The following is a 19,791-nucleotide window of genomic DNA, read 5'->3' as shown; positions in this document are numbered from 1 at the left end:
CCCGGAACAACCCTTTGTGAGGCCAGGTCCAATCCTGGTCAGTTAAACTTCCCGCCACAGATCTTGATAGGCGGTGCGTATTAGCGAGCTACATCCGGGGACCAGTGGGGTTCCACTGGTCGCCTCTGTAGCGTGCACTGTGCTGTACATAGAGATTAGAATGCAGGGCATAACACAGTGCCTTCTCCAATACCATCAGCCCCAGCAACATTGCTGGTACCTCAATGACTAACCATGAGAGCCAGTCTGGAGTAGTGGTTAAGTGTACAAACTCTTATCTGGAAGAACCAGGTTTAATTCCCCAGTCCTCCACTTGCAGCTGCTGGAATGGCCTTGGGTGAGCCATAGTTATCTCAGGAGTTGTTCTTGAAAGAGCAGCTGCTATGAGAGCTCTCTCAGCCTCACCCACCTCACAGGGTGTCTGTTGTGGGGGGAGAAGATATAAGAGATTGTAAGCTGCTCTGAGTCAGAGAGAAGGGCGGGGTATAAATCTGCAGTCTTCTTTGCCCTCGTGTGCTTGAGCAAAATGGCTCAATGTGCTGCTACTGCTTGTGTTCTGTCACGAAGGAGATCTGGTGTTGCCCTCTCTTCTGAATGGGATACCTTTGTCCCTGACGCATTTATTCATTGGATCATCTCTCAGAAATATTACCCAATCAGCACTGAAGCTGAGCTGCAAAACCAAAGTGGGCCGCAAAACCAAAACCAAACCCTAAAAATGAGGGACCTCCAGGAAAAAAGCCAAACTGAAGTCAGAGCCTGTGCTGTTACCTCATCTGTCGACATCACAGAGGTACTTAGATATCTCAGCCCAACTACCTTGAGCCCTCCAGTGCTCCTCAGTGAAAGTGTGCTTCAGAGGCTGAGAGGAGTGCTGCTCACCATGGAGGTGACTCGGTATCAGTTCTCCAGGTCAGCCAACAATTCTGAAGAAAGGTAAGGGGGAGGGATGCTTTGTGTGAGGGTGGCATGTAATTACAGGTCTCATTGTGTGAGAGAGCCAGTTTGGTGTATTAGTTAAGAGAAGCGGACTCTAGAGAAGCGGGTTTGGTTCCCCACTCCTCCATGTGCAGCCGGCTGGGTGATCTTGTCCATCCGCAATTCTCTCAGAGCTGTTCTCTCAAGAGCAGTTCTCTCAGAGCTCTCTCAGCCCCGCCTACCTCACAAGGTGTCTGTTGTGAGTAGAAGAAGGGGAAGTTTGTAAACCGCTCTGAGGGAAGCACAGGGTATAAATCCAATCACCTCTTCCTTCTATACAGCAAGATTCAAGTCCAGTAGCACATTAAAGGCCAACATGATTTGGATATAAGCTTTTGAGAGTCAAAGCTCAGATACCAGGGAAGAGAGCTTTGATGCTCAAAAACGTATACTCTGGAAATCTTGTTGTCTTCAAGGTGTCACTGAACACAAATCTAACTCTTCTACTGCCAGTCAGCAGTTTCCTGAGCTAAGCCTTTGGCCTGGAAGGCTGAATTATTTAAATGAGGACTAGAAGCTTTAAAAAATTATCAGTGGACACCCAATTATAAAGTAAGGAGCCCAGTAGCACCATTAAGACTAACAAATTCTATCATAGCATAAGCTTGTGAGAAGTACAGCTCTCTTCGTCAGATGCTGTGCTTCTCAAAAGCTTGTGCTACAATAACATTTCTCATTTGTTAGACTTACAGGTTCTACTTAGGGTTGCCAATCCCCAGGTCGGGCCAAGGAATCCCCCAGTTTAGAGGCCCTTCCCTCACTTCAGAACTATCAGAAAGCGGGTGGGGAGGGAGGGAAATACCTGCTGGGCACTCCATTATTCCCTATGGAGACCAATTCCCATAGGGTATAATGGAGAATTGATCTGTGGGTATCTGGAATTCAGGAGGGGGCTGTTTTTTGAGATAGAGGCACCAAATCTGCAGCATAGCATCCAGTGCCTCTCCTGAAAACACCCTCCAAGTTTCAAAAAGATTGGATTGGGGGGCCAATTTTATGAGCCCCAAAAGAAGGTGCCCCTATCCTTCATTATTTCCAGTGGAGGGGAGGCATTTAAAAGGTCCCTTTAAATGTCATGGCCAGAACTCCCTTTGGAGTTCAATCATGCTTGTCACAACCTTGCTCCTGGCTCCACTCCCAAAGTCCCCAGATATTTCTTGAGCTGGACCTGGCAAGCCTAGCGCTACTGGACTATTATTTTGCAGCAACAGACTTAACACGGCTAAATCCTGGATCTATGAGCATTTATAAAGGGTAAGAGAACAAAGCCATAGACAACCTTTAAGACCAACTAAGTTTGATTCAGAATGTAAGCTTCCGTATGCTCTAAACAGATGTCATCAGATGAAGTTTGCTCTTAGAGCACACGAAAGCTTACATTCTGAATCAAACTTAGTTGGTCTTAAAGGTGCGACTTGTCTATGGCTTTGTTCTGTTGCTTCAGACCAACGTGGCTGCCCACTTGGATCTAATTATAAAGGGTATTCTTGTAAGTCCTGGGGTTCAGATTGCCAAAGGAGTCATCAGTGGTAAGAGCTCATTCTGGGGCTGTGGGGAGGAGAAGAGCCCCTACTCTGCAGATAGAAGGTCCCAGGTTCAATCCACAGTGTCTCCAACTAAAAGGACTGGTTGTAGGTTATGAGAAGGACTTCTACCAGGGGTCTGGAGAGCCTCTGCTGGTCTGAGTAGACAATCCTGACCTTGATGCTTGGGGGGTGCGGGGACAGTGGGAGGGTTTCTAGTGTGCTGGCCTCACTGATGGACCTCCTAATGGCACTTGGGTTTTTTGGCCACTGTGTGACACAGTGTTGGACTGGATGGGCCACTGGCCTGATCCAACATGGCTTCTCTTATATTCTTATGTCTGGGGCAAGTGATGCTCTGTATTCTTGGTGCTTGGGGGGCACAGTGGGAGGGCTTCTAGTGTCCTGGCCCCACTGGTGGACCTCCTGATGGCACTTGGGTTTTTTTGGCCACTGTATGGCCACGAGTGTTGGACTGAATGGGCTATTGGCCTGATCAAACATGAACATATGAAGCTGCCTTATACTCAATCAGACCCTCAGTCCATCAAAGTCAGTATTGTCTACTCAGACTGGCAATGGCTCTCCAAGGTCTCAAGCTGAGGTTTTTCATGCCTATTTGCCTGGACTCTTTTTAGTTGGAGATGCCGGGGATTGAACCTGAGACCTTCTCCTTACCAAGCAGATGCTCTACCACTGAGCCACCATCCCTAACATGGCTTCTCTTATGTTTGACTAAGCATAAGGCAACTTTATATATGGACTGTTTCTCAACTCCAGGCAAGCAGAGGGATGCAACACTCACACCCTGATTTCTTTCGTTCTGCTGTGACTTCCTGGTTCTTTATTTGTGTGTGTGTGTGTGCGCGTGTGCATGCCTAGAAGTCATAGCTGACTTCTGGCAACCTCTAATGGGGCTTGGATGTTTCAAAGATGATGATGATGATGATATTGCATTTATACCCTGCCCTAACTCTGAATCTCAGAGTCTCAAAGCGGCTTATAATCGCCTTTACCTTCCCCCCCACACACACACAACAGACATCCTATGAGGTGGGTGGGGCTGAGAGAACTCTCCCAGAAGCTGCCCTTTCAAGGACAACTCTGTGAGAGCTATGGCTGATCCAAGGCCATTCCAGCAGCTGCAAGTGGAGGAGTGGGGAATCAAACCCGGTTCTCCCAGATAAGAGTCAGCGCACTTAACTACTACACCAAACTGGCACAGTGATCCAATCTGGAGGCGGAGACCATTGCATAAATTACAGCAGCTAGAAGTGATGGCTTGCCTGCCTCTGCCTTCTGGTCCTGGTATTCCAAGGAGGCCTCCCATCCAAATACATGCCAGGGTCAACCCTGCTTAGCTTCTGAGATCTGACAAGATCAGGCTTGCCCGGCCTGTCCAGGTCAGGGTGACTTTCTGGTTCTTTTGGAGTATGTTTGTTCCGTTTGTGATTTTGCCCACTATTCTTGCTTCCAGGGTGCTTGCTCATTTCAGCAAGGTCTCGTTATTATTGGAAGACAGGCCAGATTTCCCCGAAGAGCTCCGGGGTGCCAAGAAAGGGGTGTTGTACCTCACCCAATACAAAGTAAGAGCGCAAAGGCTAAAAGAGGGAAGGACGGGCATTTTATAAAAGGTGACGGCAAGTCTCATGGCTCCAGGGCTAGCAGTGCCAGTTTAAACCCCCAGGCGGTCAAAATCTTGGGGGCCCCCTCACAAATTTTCTCAGAATCAGAGTTCCCACCAAACCACCCGCAGCACCTCCTGCAGCCTGCAGGCACCTTCTCAAAACTCCCTGTCAAGACTCAGGGGGGTCTTACCAATTGCTGCCACCACTGGGGGTTAAGGGTCTCCCTTGAGAAGGCCCAGAGCAGGCCTGAAGCCATGGGAGGGCCCGGGGGGGAGGGCCCCTCCATTGAACCCCCCTTTGATTAGTGTGGCCCCTCCTGGCAGCCCCTGAACTCCCTGCTGCTCTTGGAACCCCCTGTCTCCTCTGTGCGGTGCCTCCCCCTCCCTTCCTACCTCCCACCCCATGAAGCGCCAGCTCCTCCTGGGGCTCTTTCCAGACCCCGCCCCCCGCGCCAATCACGGGAAAAGCCGTGCTCCTCTGCCAGCTATACTGCACTCTCTGGAGATTTAGCGCTGGGGCTGCGGTGAAAGGAAGCACCAGCAAGCCCTGCAAGAGCACCCGCTGCCTCCACTGCTTCCTCCCTACTTCCCTCTTCGGCCGCAGCCCCAGCGCTAAAGCTCCAGAGAGCGCTGGACGGATGGCAGAGGAGTGCTGGCCTCCCCACGCTGCTTTTCCCCTGATCGGCACAGGGTGGGGATAGGCTTCCCAACCCCCCGCCCTGCCGGGGGACCCCTGAATTAGCAGCCTAATCCCCCGCTCCCTAAAAACCTGATAGCGGGGGGTGGGGGGGTGGAATGGCATCATGTCTCTTTCCTTGCCTGGCTTCAGGATTCTCCCTTCCTCCGAGTTACAAAGACCCGCCCACCACCGGCCTGCTATTCGCTCCAGTCTGGCCTCCCTTTGCGAGGTGCATGCTGGGACTTGTAGTCCTTGCATCCTCTCATGTCTGCTGAGCATTATTCTCTATGTGGAGATTGATTCTCATAGGGTATAATGGGGAATTGATCTGGAGGTTTCGGGGGCTCTGGGGGAGCTGTTTTTTGAGGTAGAGGCATCAAATTTGCAGTATAGTATCTAGTGACTCTCCCCAAAGTATCTCCCAAGCTTCAAAACGATTGGACCAGGGGGTCCCATTCTATGAGCCCCAAAAGAAGGTGCCCCTATCCTTCATTATTTCCTATGGAAGGAAGACATTTAAAAAGGTGGGCGGTTCCTTTAAATGTGATGGCCAGAACTCCCTTGGAGTTCAATTATGCTTGTCACACCCTTGTTCCTGGCTTTGCCCCGATGTCTCCTGGCTCCACCCCCAAAGTCTCCTGGCTCCGTCCCCAGATATTTCTTGAATTGGACTTGGCAACCCTAGGTGGGGAGCTGGAAAGAGTCCCAGGAGAAGCCGGCGCTTCACGGGGTGGGAGGGAGGGAGGGGGAGGTGTTGTGGAGGGGGGTGGGGGGCGCCAGAGAAGCGGCACAAGAGAGAGTGGGGGCCTCGAGGGAGGCGGCCCTTCTTCCGAAATGTTATTCTGTGGGCCTCCCCACCAAAGATTTTCTGGCTACAGGCCTGGTCCAGAGTACCCTCCCAAGCCCTTCCAGGTCTCCCTTAGCTTAGGCCAAATAATGGGCGTGAGGACCAGGCAGCGTGAACAGGGGGAAAAGGGTTTATTAAAAGCTCAGTGCAATATAACAAACAAGGTGCATAAAACAGTAAAAGGGGTGAAGGGGGAAATAACCAAATGCCCTAACGCATCTAAATTTACTGTCCCTAAACTGTCAGTCAGACCTGAGCCTACTCACCCTACCTCCCAGGGCAAGGGTCTCTTCCTGGCAGCAGCTTTTCCTCAGCTATGCCTCCTAGGAAAAAAACACACTCTGCCTGGGCTTGGCTTTTATATATTCTCTTCCCCAGTACTCCTAAGCAGGCTTCCCTGGGCCTGCAGGCCTCACTAGGCCCAGGATCATGACAGCCCCTTTGACAAAGCTGATGGGAGGAGAGGCAGAGAGGCAAATTTGGTGAAGACGCCAGCAGCAGCCACACCAGACAAGTTGGGCAAAGAGCGGCTCAGCCTGCGCATGCAGGCTGGGAGGGCTGCAAGCAGGGGGCAGGGAGAACCAGCCCGGGACCCCTAACAGCAAGGAGGCCCATAGGCCAGTGCCTACTTGGCCGAATTGTTAATCCAGCCGTGAGGGCTAGCCAAGATAGACAATACCAATAGGAAGCTTGCATCTTAACATTAGTGGTTTAAGAGTCCCTTGCCCTCTCTGCTGCAAAGAAAAAAGAGGGGGGGGGGGACTGAACCCAAAGTGTTATAGAGGGTCAAGCTACCTATAAGTTATAACATAATTCATAAAAATGTATAACATTTCATATAAATTGTACACAAAAGTGAATTTTAAAATATTCTGTCTGACTATCAGACTGCATAAAATTGGCAAACCATCTGCAGTTTCACATATCCAAGTTCAAGTTCAAGACCTTTAATGGCATAATAAAATAATAAATACAAAATACAAATGGGAACTGAAATGAAAGAAGCAATTAAGAAAATGTCACTGAGAAAAAAAAAATAGTATTTTTTCCTCAGTGACATTGTCTTAATTGCTGCTTTCATTTTAGTTCCTGTTTGGTTTATTTATTTATTATTTTATTATGCCATTAAAGGTCTTGAACTTGAACATATCCATTTGATGGAATTCCAGTCGGGTGGAATTCTAGCAGGAGCTCCTTTGCATATGAGGCCACACACCCCTGATGTAGCCAATCCTCCAAGAGTTTACAAAAAGAGCCTTGTAAGCGCTTGGAGGATTGGCTACATCAGGGGTGCGTGGCCTAATATGCAAAGGAGCTCCTGCTAGAATTTTACCCCTGCTTCCAATCACCACAATAACCGTATGCTATGGCTTACTTTGTATCATTTCAAGTAACTGCACATCATATAAGATAACAGCTTACAATGACTTTTTAAAGTTTTTTTTAAAAATTAATGCATAAAATAATTTTGGTTTTTCCTCTCATTTTTTTCCTACTTATTTGATAATTCTAGAAGCAAAAGCTGGCTTTCTATCGTTTTTTTTCCTGGATATGGGCCTTTGTACATTTTATATTTAAGAGCCCCGTGGCACAGAGTGGTAAAGCTGCAACACTGCAGTCCGAGCTCTTCTCACAACCTGAGTTTGATCCTGGCGGAAGCTGGGTTCAGGTAGCCGGCTCCAGATTGACTCAGTCTTCCATCCTTCCGAGGTCGGTAAAATGAGTATCCAGTTTGCTGCGGGGAAAGTGTAGATGACTGGGGAAAGCAATGGCAAACCACCCCGTAAAAAGTCTGCCATGAAAACATTGTGATGCAATGTCACCCCAGAGTCGGAAACGACCAGTGCTTGCACAGGGGACTACCTTTTTCTTTACATTTTATATGTTGACCACTGAGGAAGGCCCTTAGGGACTGAAATCTGTGCTTCAGCCATCTTTTTGAAAAATTCTTTGTGTGCATTTTATTTATTTATTTATTTTATCAAATGTATATCCCACCCTCCCTAACAGGCTCAGGGTGGCTAGCAACAGTTAAAAACCACATTGAATATTAAAAACAATATACAATAAAGTAAATTTCACACATTTTAACCATAAAATCCAAGATGCACATCAATGTTTCCGAATATCTAGATTTGTCCAATGGGACTGTCAGTGCTGTGGAACATTTGCTACCTCCCCTTAACGGTTGAAGGCACGCTTAAATAGTTTGGTCTCACAGGCCTGGCGGAACTGTGGCAGGTCCCGCAGGGCCCTGATGTTTTCGGGGAGGGATGCTGTAAAATCAGAGAATGAGGAGGAGAGGAGCTTTGGGGTGTTTTTACATTCAGTTTGATCCAGAATTTTAGAGTCTTTAAATCGCCTGCCACTGTTCCGCTTTAATTATTTTCCTTTTACATTTAAGCGTTTCAATTTGGTGGGGGGGGTCTCTGATCAGAGGGCAGCCAGAATACCAGTGCTTAAATGTATACGATTGCTTGGAAATCGTGTCAACACTGCAAAAAAAAAATACAAATTTAAATTACTAGATGAGGCAAGCAATGATATATAAAAATTTCAAGTGCTGTTGTCAGACATTGTAACTTGACTGTTTAAAATGAGTGCTGACTTCCCAGGCCCTTGGCCTAACTGACTCCATCTTGAGGCAAAGGGCCTGGGAACAGAAGATTGCATTTCAAACGTTTTGGTAACAGCCACTAACTCCCTAGGGAATTCCTTGCATAGTACTAACAAATGTAGCGAGCCTTTGAAGATAGCATGCCTCAAGGTAACCAGCTGGGTTCCATCCTTGGGAAAGAGATAAGAAGGTATGGGAACCGGCAATTGCCTCCCAAATGTGTGAAGAATGAGTTTAGCTTTTGATGTTAGAGGTTAAAATGGTATGCAACCCTGTCAACTGTATCAATCCCAACTTGCTTCTACCCCAGACCACTAGTTCTCAAATAAATGGATTTACTTTGATACAAATGATGGTCCGTTCACTTTGAAGTTCCAAGTCTGACAGCTGTCAGTTCTCATGCAAATTACTGCACCTTGTGGTGGCTTTTGGAGGAGTCTTTTAAAACGCATGAAAACTTCTACAATACAAGTTTGAAATGCCTGTCGAGAAAAGACCAGATCAAAACTAGTGTGGAGAAAAACGTTGCAGCAGCAGCTCTAAAACGCACCTCACCGAAACAAATGTAGATGCTTCGGGCAGCAACGATGCAAAACAGTTGTGAGAACGTTAGGTAATGTAAAAGGTGAGTTTCCAATGCGGTGATAGAGAGTCACAAACTGTCAGTGTAAAAACACCCTTAGCTGGGGTGGAAGGCAGACTGGTACAATGGCCCAAGGGATGATGGGGTGGAAAGAGTCCTTTCATTTCCCAGAGAAGAAACTGACCGACTTTTGTTGAGTGCTTTCTTTAAAAAAGAAAAAGAAAGAAAGAAACAGACAGTTATTATTACTATTTATTACAATTTTTTCAGCAGACAAAACAAAACCAACAGCAGAGCGACAGCAATGTTTCCTTATAGGGGACAGCATGGTCTCTCCAAAAGCATAAAACCAAATGCAAGATAAATTTGGAAGAATATAGTGCAGTAGTTGGAAGGCAGATATATACAAACAGTCAGTATTTTAAACCAGCTTATATTGTTTTTAACTGTGAAGAGCTGACATTGTTTTTAGCTGCGAAGAGCAGGCATATTCAGAAACACATAACTACTCAGTGCTTATATACGTCAGGCAAGTCAAAAAGTAAATAAGGCCGTGATAAAATTTATTTGCGGGGGGGGGGGGGAGAACATTTTTAGTTAAATAAGAAATTATTGGGAACCAAAGGGCAATACACTTCTCTTAACTGCGTTCTATCTGTAAACCAGAACTAAATGCATAAGGCTTACCCAAAAAGGAAAGAAGTCATGACCTTCAGGCTTGTGTGGAGGGTAGTATACTGCTTTTCCAATGTGCAGCTAACACTAATCATGCTGTTGCCAGCAACAACGCTATTCTTTCCTGCATGTGAATGCTTACTTGATGTTCTTCCTAGATTGTATTCCAGCACAAAGACAAGGGATCGACCATCATTCGTTTCCCACTTCAGCTTCTGCAAGGTTGTCTGTTGGAGGATGAGCCTGACTCCAAACTCCAGTGCATCAAAGGAACCCTGAGTATTTATTATTACCCATGTCTGAGTATTTATTACCCGTGGCGCAGAGTGATAAAGCTGCAGTACGGCAGTCGGAGCCCTGTGCTCATGACCTGAGTTCAATCCCAGCGAAAGCTGGTTCAGGTAGCCGGCTCCAGGTCGACTCAGCCTTCCATCCTTCTGAGGTCGGTAAAATGAGTACCCGGCTTGCTGGGGAGAAAAGTGTAATGACCGGGGAAGGCAATGGCAAACCACTCCATAAAACATCTGCCGTGAAAACATCACCCCAGAGTCGAAAACAACTGGTGGACTATGTTTACCTTTTTATGTTATTTATGATCCCTCTTTCTCACTGAGACTCAAGGCACATTGAACACTCAGACCCCCGTATGTGCAAAAGGCATCCCTCCAAGAGGGGGCTGGCAACTCACATGACATTTTGACTTGAATTCCCAGAGATCAAGGCATGGAAATGAATGATGTATCCAAGACAGGGACCAAAAAACAGGAATTGTCTTTTGATGTATAGGCACAGTTGGAGCCTGCACAAACCATATTCTAGTTTGTCTCATGGGCTCCTCCTGTGTCCCTTAGATAAAAACAGCAGCAGGAGATTACCTTTCAAAGATTGCAGCTGCCGTAAAATGGTGGTGATGGTAGAAAGTGCTGTAAGGCCACAGTTGACTTTTGATGACTCCTTCACATTCTCGAGGCAACAGATGTTCAGAGGTGGTTTGCTGTTGTCTTCCCCTGTCCTCCCGACTGTCTCCCATCCAAATACAAACCAGGGCACCCTGGCTTAGCTTCTGAGATCTTATGAGATCAGACCAACCTGGGTATCCAGGTGAGAGCACCATAAATTATACTGTAGAAAAAAGCCGGTTCCATTTGGGGAGGGAGAGTATGACATAAATTATGTCTCATCCTGGGTTAAGTTCTCCTCTCATATCTTCTAAGAACATCAGAGAAGCCATGCTGGATCATCAGGCCAATGGCCAATCCAGTCAAACACTCTGTGTCACACAGTGGCCAAAAAACCCAGGAGCCATCAGGAGGTCCACCAGTGGGGCCAGGACACTAGAAGCCCTCCCACTGTGCCCCCCAATCACCAAGAATATAGAACATCATTGTCCCAGGCATAAGAGAAGCCATGTTGGATCAGGCCAATGGCCCATCCAGTCCAACACTCAGTGTCACACAGTGACCAAAAAACCCAAGTGCCATCAGGAAGTCCACCAGTGGGGCCAGGACACTAGAAGCCCTCCCACTGTGCCCCCCAATCACCAAGAATATAGAACATCATTGTCCCAGGCATAAGAGAAGCCATGTTGGATCAGGCCAATGGCCCATCCAGTCCAACACTCAGTGTCACACAGTGACCAAAAAACCCAAGTGCCATCAGGAAGTCCACCAGTGGGGCCAGGACACTAGAAGCCCTCCCACTGTGCCCCCCAATCACCAAGAATATAGAACATCATTGTCCCAGGCATAAGAGAAGCCATGTTGGATCAGGCCAATGGGCCATCCAGTCCAACACTAAGTGTCACACAGTGACCAAAAAACCCAGGAGCCATCAGGAGGTCCACCAGCGGGGCCAGGACACTAGAAGCCCTCCCACTGTGCCCCCCAGTCACCAAGAATATAGAACATCATTGTCCCAGACATAAGAGAAGCCATGTTGGATCAGGCCAATGGCCCATCCAGTCCAACACTCAGTGTCACACAGTGACCAAAAAACCCAGGTGCCATCAGGAAGTCCACCAGTGGGGCCAGGACACTAGAAGCCCTCCCACTGTTGCCCCCCCCCTAAGCACCAAGGATACAGAGCATCGCTTGCCCCAGACAGAGAGTTCCACCTATACCCTGTGGCTAATAGCCACTGATGGACTTCTGCTCCATACGTTTATCCAATCCCCTCTTTAAGCCAGCTGCCACCACCTTCTGTGGCAGTGAATTCCATGTGTTAATCACACTTTGGGTGAAGAAGGACTTCCTTTTATTTGTTTTGTGTAGCTTCCAGCCAGGGGATGATGTCCTTCAAGCTTATCTTCCAGTATGGAGCTGCAGAATGCCTCAACATGATTAAAGATCTATCTGAAGCAGGTGAGTCCAATGAGTGGTTGAGATCTGGAGATCCTCTCTGTCCTGTTTAAAAGTCCAGGGCTCAGTTCAGTAGAGCCTACAGCCCTAGGAAGAGGCTAACCTGCTTGCCTTCAGTCTGTGAGAGCCCCGGGGAATACCCTGGCTCAGAAATTCATGTGCATAATTTTGATTGTGCCTCAGCGCTTGATGACTCAGATAGTCCGTTTGATGTGCTGGTTCAGAGCAGTGGACTGGAGAATCTGGAGAACCGGGTTTGAGTCCAGGAAGGAAGTGGAGAGGAGACAAGGGCGGCAGCGCTTCTTCAGCAGATCGCCCACTGCTGCTACGGAGGTTTTCGCTGCCGATCGGGGGGGTGGGTGTGTCGGCCTTTAAAAAGCCAGGGAAGGTGGTGCTTCGCCCCTTCTCTGGCCTTAAAATCGTAAAACTGGAGGGTGCTGGAGGTGCCATGGGAGGGGCGGCGAGGCTGAGTGGGGCCAGGAGAGGAGGCTGCAGCCCGGTTGCCAACATGCCACAGACCGGTAGTGATCCACGGCCCGGGGGTTGGGGACCCTTGTTTTAGACAGTATCATATACTATAATTGTATAATTATATTGCCTTTTATTAGTTATGAACTGGACTTTTATGAATTGTTTGCTGGTCTATGACCATTATAAATAAATTCATTCATGGTATAATAGATGAAAACAGGTGCCTGTGTGTACCTGTTAGGCCAGTCTGCACATTATAAATGCTTTGTGTTCCTGGAGCTGCAGTTGGCTCTTTTACAAGATTTATGTGCAGGCACATAAACAATGTGACTTTGTGCACAGATCACAACGTTCTACTCTGTATACTGTACGAACATAAGAGAAGCCACTCAGTTTTCATTTTGACTCATTCTACAACAGCTATCCTGCACAGTTTTAAGAGCGATTATTTTTATAGATGTGTGTTAGAAAAACATTTGTTGTTGTTCAGTCGCACAGTCGAGTCCATCTCTTTGTGACCCCACAGACCAAGTCATGCCAGGCCCTCCTGTCCTCCACCATCCTCCGAAGTCTGCTCAAATTCATATTGGTTATATCAGTAACACTGTCCAGCCATTTCCGCTTTTGCTGTCCCCTTCTTCTTTTGCCTTCTGTCTTTCCCAGCATCGGGGTCTTCATCCTTCTCCTTTGGTGGCCAAAGTATTTGAGCTTCAGCATCTGGCCTTCCAGGGAACAGTCTGGGTTGATTTCCCTTAGGACTGACTGATTGGCTCTTCTTGCAGTCCAAGGGACTCTCAAGAGTCTTCTCCAGCACCACAGCTCGAAAGCATCTATTCTTCTGCACTCGGCCTTCCTTATGGTCCAACTCTCACAGCCATACATTACTACTGGGAATACTATCACTTTGACTATACAAACTTTTGCTGACATACTGACCCTATATTCTAGTATCAGCGTCTCAGCATGAGCATCTCTTCGCACAGGCATGGGAGTGTTTGTTTGTTTTGTTTATTCACTCCCCCCATGGCAACCCAGAGCAGGTTACATTATTCTTCTGTCCTCCCCTTTTTACCCTCAAAACTGCAGTGTCGCCTTTGGCTGTCGGCTCCCAGACTGGAATACTCCTTCAGGCACCCATTTGCAGGTTCATTCAGCAGAGACGAAATGATTTTGGACATTGCGCTTCTGCCGAGATCAATTCAACCTTTGCTTTTAAGTCCTAGTTTGCCAGATTTGCGATAACTCTTTTTATCAAATCATAAAAGAAATAGTGCACGTGTTCCCCTGCTTCCCTAATATACCTCTCTCCTCCTTAAAAGGTAAAGGTAGTCCCCTGTGCAAGCACTGGTCATTTCTGACTTTGGGGTGATGTTGCATGGGAGACTTTTAATGAGGTGGTTTGCCATTGCCTTCCCCAGTCATCTACACTTTCCCCCCAGCAAGCTGGGGACTCATTTTACTGACCTCGGAAGGATGGAAGGCTGAGTCAGCCTTGAGCCTGAACCCAGCTTCCGCTGGGATCGAACTCAGGTCATGAGCAGAGCTTGGACTGCAGTACTGCAGCTTTACCACTCTGCACCACAGGCTCTCTCTCCTCCTTACTGGCACGGTATGTTGTTCTGTAGCTAAGCACTGCTGTAGTATATGGTTGTACTGATATCATTTTTTAAAAATAAACAAGAAACGTTTTGACACTCAATATTTTATTTTCCCTTTGTGACTCTCAACAGACACCTTGAAAGAGGGCCACAACCTCCAAGAACACCCCACTGCCTCCATCTTCACCTATGGCCACCCTGCGGCACCTCGGTCTGCTCGTAAGTATGAACAGAGATGGTGTCCTGTAGGTTCCTGGATGCCGCTTGGCCTCTCTTTGCCCTGGTGATGAGAACATCGGGCGGGTGGGGGGGGGGACAGCTGGATGGCTGCATCAGGCCAATCACCTGTCTTTTTTCATATTAAAAAAAAACAACAGGTGTACAAGATTATGCATGGGATGGAGAAAGTAGAGAAAGAAGTACTTTTCTCCCTTTCTCACAATACAAGAACTTTGTGGGCATTTAATGAAATTGCTGAGCAGTAGGGTTAGAATGGATAAAAGGAAATACTTCTTCACCCAAAGGGTGATTAACACGTGGAATTCACTGCCACAGGAGGTGGTGGCAGCTACAAGCATAGACAGCTTCAAGCGGGGATTGGATAAATATATGGAGCAGGGGTCCATCAGTGGCTATTAACCACAGTATATTGATGGAACTCTCTGTCTGGGGCAGTGATGCTCTGTATTCTTGGTGCTTTTGGGGGGGGGGGCAAAGTGGAAGGGCTTCTAGCCCCACTTGTGAACCTCCTGATGGCACTTGGGGTTTGTTTGTTTTTTTGGCCACTGTGTGACACAGAGTGTTGGACTGGATGGGCCACTGGCCTGATCCAACATGGCTTCTCATATGTTCTTATGTTATTAGTTGCTGCACTAGTAGGCAGAAGGAACATAGGAAAACAGGTGCAAGGGGGGAAATATTCATTATGTTCTTAAGGGATCCTTACGCATCCGCAATTCACTTTGTCAGGGGATCTAGTATAAAATATAAGGTAAAATTACAATTCAATTCAGTTAAAAATTATATCCCATTCAGAAGTCAGACCTAACATTAAGAATATTCATAATTGCAACACCAAAAATAAAAAAAACATTGCTTGGTTTTGCAATTACGAATATTGTCGTAATCAGACCTCGGATTCAGCAGGAGCTCACAGGAGCACAGCTCCTGAATCTTTCTGAGGGTTCCCCCTCCTCCTCCCCCCCTACCTTGTCCATTGATTAGTAGGTGCAACTGCATAACAATCCCTGGATGAGCTCCACCACCTGTTTTTCTACAAAACGGTCCCTGGTCATAATTAATTTTAGGCTTGACTTTTAGAATGGTATATAATTTAATTAATTGAATTGTAATTTTGCCTTGTATTTTATACTGGATCTCCTGATTAAGGGAATTGCAAAATGTGTAGGGCCAGTGTTCCCTCTAAGCTGCAGAGTCTTGTGAGCAAAAATTCTACTTTGTAGCTACTGGCGTTAAAGTGGTGAGCTGCTGGCTTTAAAGTTGTGGGCATAAATCATTGTGCTCCGGGGCCATTTTCCCTGAGCTGAGACAAAAAGGTGTGAGCTGGAGGTTAAAAAATCTGTGAGCTATCTTGTGCTAGCTCAACTTTGAGGGAACACTGGTAGGACCCACAAGAACTTAATATTTTTTTCCCACTTTGCATCAATTTTTCTCCATTCCGTCTGCCTCTCTCACAAAAACCAACCAGATTTGTAGCAGAGGCACAGCAGTGGTGGGAGGAACGGAGTTTGTCCTTCCGCTATCATGTGGTTTCACTGACCAGAACCACCACTGTAGAGTTACCAATATTCAGGCTTCACCTTTAAGGTTTCTGAGGGTCATCAGTCATCACCACAGCTTCAGTCGATACCTCAGACAAGGATCTGGGAGAGCTGAGATATTTGCTGGGTGACTTGATTGGGTCAGTCATTGTGTTTCAGCCTGCTTCCTCTCACCTTTATAACCCTAACAACATTACTGTTAAGTCTACAGTTAGCATCAATAAGAACGACTCTCCATTTCTTGAGGATTAGCATTTATTGTAAGGCAGGATAGTACCACTGGCAAAGCCAGTGACGAAATTGAGGCGAGAGGCTAGAGGGAAAAAGGAAAGGTCCCCTGTGCAAGCACCAGTCGTTTCCAACTCTGGGGTGATGTTGCATTCACAACGTTTTCAAGCTGGGTCCTCATTTTACCAACCTCGGAAGGATGGAAGGCTGAGTCAACCTGGAGCCAGCTACCTGAAAACCCAGCTTGCACCAACAATCAAACTCAGGTCATGAGCAGAGCATAGGACTGCAGTACTGCAGCTTTAACACTGCGCCATGGGGCTCTTGAGGCTAGAGGAGGCATATATATATGAAAGCAGTTAGCCGTTACATCTCGCGCCTAGTTTTCTGGCGTGAGATAAGTTCGAAACTCTTAAGTTGTGACAAAGCAGACCTTCTCACAGTATGAAATTCATTAGCACAACATTCTAACAGATAGTGATGACCTTGAGAGACAGACACTGTTAGAAGGCCCACATACTTCCTTTTCCCAGCAGAATAACATGTGTTTCAGAATAGCAACAGGATAGAATACAGTAGTAACATGGCAAGGGAGCTTGACAATTACAAGGTGAGTTTGGCTGAGACAGAGTGACTAGCCTGAAGTCAGCTGGCAGAGCGGGAATTTGAACCCAGGTCTCCCCATTCCTGTGCCTCATATGCAGGAGAATGAAGTGGCAGAGCCCTAACATGGAAGAACAGACTACCTTTTCAGTCCCCAGGTGGTGGAGTCTAGCTTTCAGTGTTCCTTAACAACAAAAAGAAAGTCCATGCAATCAGAAATCTAGCACAGCAAGATTTGCCTGCCTTGACTTGGATAGCCCAGGCAAGCCCAATTTCATCAGATCTTGAAAGCTAAGCAGGGCCAACCCTGGCAAGGACTTGGAAGGAAAGACCTCCAAGGAATACCAGGGCTGGGAGGTGGAGGCAGGCTGTATCTAGCCACTTCTCTGAATGTGCTCCATTCCCCAGTACAGGTCACTGGAAGTCAGCTTCCATGACTTCCAGGTGCACACATACACATGTGCACACACAAAATACAAAAAATAACCCCCCAAAAAAGAGAAGAGAGATTTGCTTTATGTGCTAGTTTTCTGTAGCAGTCCATAAAATGATTATCTACTTGAAGTATGTGCACCCCAAATATGAACCAGACTTCTGAGAATTTTCTTCTCTTGTGATTACAGGTTGTCTCAGCATGCTCCCACTGTGGCCTCCCCCATACCCTGGCCCACCAGACCTCCCTCCTCCCTATTCTGAAATGGAAGCCACGTCCCCGCAAGGGAACCGGGGTTCAGGTACATCAGCCATGCGCCTTACTGGGCATTCTCTTTCCTTCTTTTCTCCGTCAACAAATGTGGGGAAATCAGAATGAAGCGCACACAGAAAAGGCAGGGTGAAGGGACACCGAGGCAAAGGTTGATTCCCACACACAGCAGAGACATCCACTCATGTGGGTCAGATCCCACTTCAGATTGCAGGAGGGAAGAATCACATTGTAATGACACAAAGCATTCTGATGGTGTCAAATGTGTAGCCTGAGGGTCGGACAGGCCCCCAAAGGACTCCAATCAGGCCTTCGAGCAACTCACTGTCATCTGCTTCTTTCTCTCTTGCTTCCTTCTGCATCACAACTTGCTTTGCCAGGCTTGCTCAATTGCACAAGAGCTACAGAGCAAAGCCTCTGTTTTCTCCATTGGCTGACCAGCAGATGAAGCAACTTAAGGACAAAAGCTCACAATGCCCAGCCATTTCATGTTCTCCCATGTCTTAGGCTCAAAGCATTGACTATGAGATTTCTGTAATCAAAAGTAGGCTTGAAACTTACAGATACACACCTGAACAACACCTGAACAGCATACTCAAGATTACTGCAACACAGACACTATCTCCAGATTTTAATAATTCAGAGCAAGAGGTGTCAGTTATCATAAACTGTTAAATAAAATATTGCAAGAGTGCTAATCTTTTAAGCATCTTTTAAGTTTTTTAAAAAATCTTTGTGTATGTCTGTGTCCTTTATAAAGTTTATATCTGTTACCGGACATTACATTATATGACATACATGGCCCAGCCCGACAAGGTTTCATTGATGTCAGATCCAGCCCTCATAACACAAGAGTTTGACACCTCTGGTGTGGCTCGTCCCCCAACTCAAGAATATGGGGCCTGGTGCAGAAAGCCTATCTTGCATTAATTGTATATAGTAGATCCGGTTGGGACAGGGAAATTATAGGTGAGGGAGCCCTGGACTCTGCCAGTCCCAAGTATCCTTTGAACCAATGAGGAACAGGGAGAGGGGCAAATGGGAATGGAACAGAGGGACAAATGGAAATGGAAGACAGGAGGGAAGATGTCAAAGAGAAGCCACAGGTGATACATGCATACACTGCAGTTCGTTGCTTATCTCTACCTCTTTCATTCCTCATTGTGTTTTACTGCAGTGGGCCCATGTCTCTTGGCATTTGGTGTGTTCTTTAAGTCCTAGAAGAAGAGCCCCGTGGCACAGAGTGGTAAAGCTGCAGTACTGCAGTCCTAAACTCTGCTCATGACCTGATTTCGATCCCCGGCGGAAGCTGGGTTTTCAGGTAGCTGGCTCGAGGTTGACTCAGCCTTCCATCCTTCCGAGGTCGGTAAAATGAGTCCCCAGCTTGCTGGGGGGGAAGTGTAGATGACTGGGGAAGGCAATGGCAAACCACCCCATAAAAAGTCTGCCGTGAAAATGTTGTGAAAGCAACGTCACCCCAGAGTGGAAACGACTGTTGCTTGCACAGGGGACCTTTCCTTTTCCTTAAGTCCTAGAATAGAATGATGTTTAGTTTGGTGCATTTTTCAAGTTGTAAATTAGCGGTTCTGAAGTGGGGATGGACCTATATCTGGAGTAAAATTTATTGTGCAGATTCTTGCATGAGATCAGACCTGGTAAGTGTAGACACTGGGCTCATCGCCAGTGTGGCGTAGTGGTTAAAAACGGCAGACTCTAATCTGGGAGAACTGGACTTGATTCCCCCAGTCCTCCTCCACATGTAGCCAAATGGGTGACCTTGGGTGAGTCGCCATTCTCTCAGAGCTGTTATCTCAAGAGCAGTTCTCTCAGAGCAGTTCTCTCATTCCTACCTACCTCACAGGATGTCTGTTGCGGGGAGAGGAAGGGAAGGAGATTGTAAGCTGCTCGGACTCTGCGAGTGAAGGGCGGCGTATAAATCCCATCTCTTCTTCTCCTTTAGCGATATGTAGCAATGGTGAAAAATAAGGGAAGAAAAGACGGTGAGATAATTTATTAATTGAAATATTTGCATCTCACCATTCCTTTTAGAGCAGCTCATAGTTCATATTGAGAATAGCAAGGCAGCCGATTGAAATAAAATCCCAGAAAAAAATAGCTCAAACCCCATTAAATAAAACTGTCTTGCAAGTATTCAGCCTGTGTGTGCTCTCTCTCCACTTGCCAGAAACCCAGGAGGGCTGTTGCCACTGCAGAAGGCAGCAAATCCAGAATCAAACCAACAGGCAGGACTAAGAACTGACGAGTGCAGAAAGGTACCTTTTCTGAAACTGAAGGCATTTTCCTCTCTCTTGCATCTTTGGGATTTCCTAACAGGGTACAAACACGCCCCCCTGTGCCAACATCAGAAAATGGAGAAAATAATTTTTTGATTGTAATAGTGTTTTCCAATATTAAAAAAAGGTAGTCCCCCGTGCAAGCACAAGTCGTTTTCGACTCTGGAGTGACGTTGCTTTTCACAACGTTATGGGGTGGTTTGCCCTTGCCTTCCCCAGTCATCTAC

At 46.9% G+C, this 19,791-nt stretch overlaps 1 protein-coding gene across 1 annotated transcript; it reads left to right on the top strand.

Moving 5' to 3' along the window:
• Window positions 1–844: 844 nt before the first annotated feature.
• LOC132588144 (WW domain-binding protein 2-like) lies at window positions 845–19,530 on the top strand. Its single transcript, XM_060260482.1, has 7 exons — window positions 845–936; window positions 3,979–4,087; window positions 9,688–9,808; window positions 11,800–11,889; window positions 14,088–14,174; window positions 17,191–17,301; window positions 19,456–19,530. The coding sequence occupies exons 1-7, from the start codon at window positions 884–886 to the stop codon at window positions 19,521–19,523; spliced, it is 639 nt and encodes a 212-aa protein (XP_060116465.1). The 5' UTR covers window positions 845–883; the 3' UTR covers window positions 19,524–19,530.
• The last annotated feature ends 261 nt before the right edge of the window (window positions 19,531–19,791 follow it).

The sequence above is a fragment of the Heteronotia binoei genome, chromosome 20, assembly GCF_032191835.1.
Source record: "Heteronotia binoei isolate CCM8104 ecotype False Entrance Well chromosome 20, APGP_CSIRO_Hbin_v1, whole genome shotgun sequence".
In the NCBI taxonomy this organism is placed as follows: Eukaryota; Metazoa; Chordata; class Lepidosauria; order Squamata; family Gekkonidae; genus Heteronotia; species Heteronotia binoei.
This window is presented reverse-complemented; position numbering and strand designations above follow the sequence as displayed.

Bases quoted from the DNA above. Each gene is read 5' to 3' on its own strand.
- LOC132588144 (XM_060260482.1), top strand. From the start codon at position 884: ATGGAGGTGACTCGGTATCAGTTCTCCAGGTCAGCCAACAATTCTGAA. The intron at 9,809-11,799 runs GTATTTATTATT...TGTTTTGTGTAG, and splicing joins GTGCATCAAAGGAACCCTGA to CTTCCAGCCAGGGGATGATG. The intron at 11,890-14,087 runs GTGAGTCCAATG...GACTCTCAACAG, and splicing joins TAAAGATCTATCTGAAGCAG to ACACCTTGAAAGAGGGCCAC.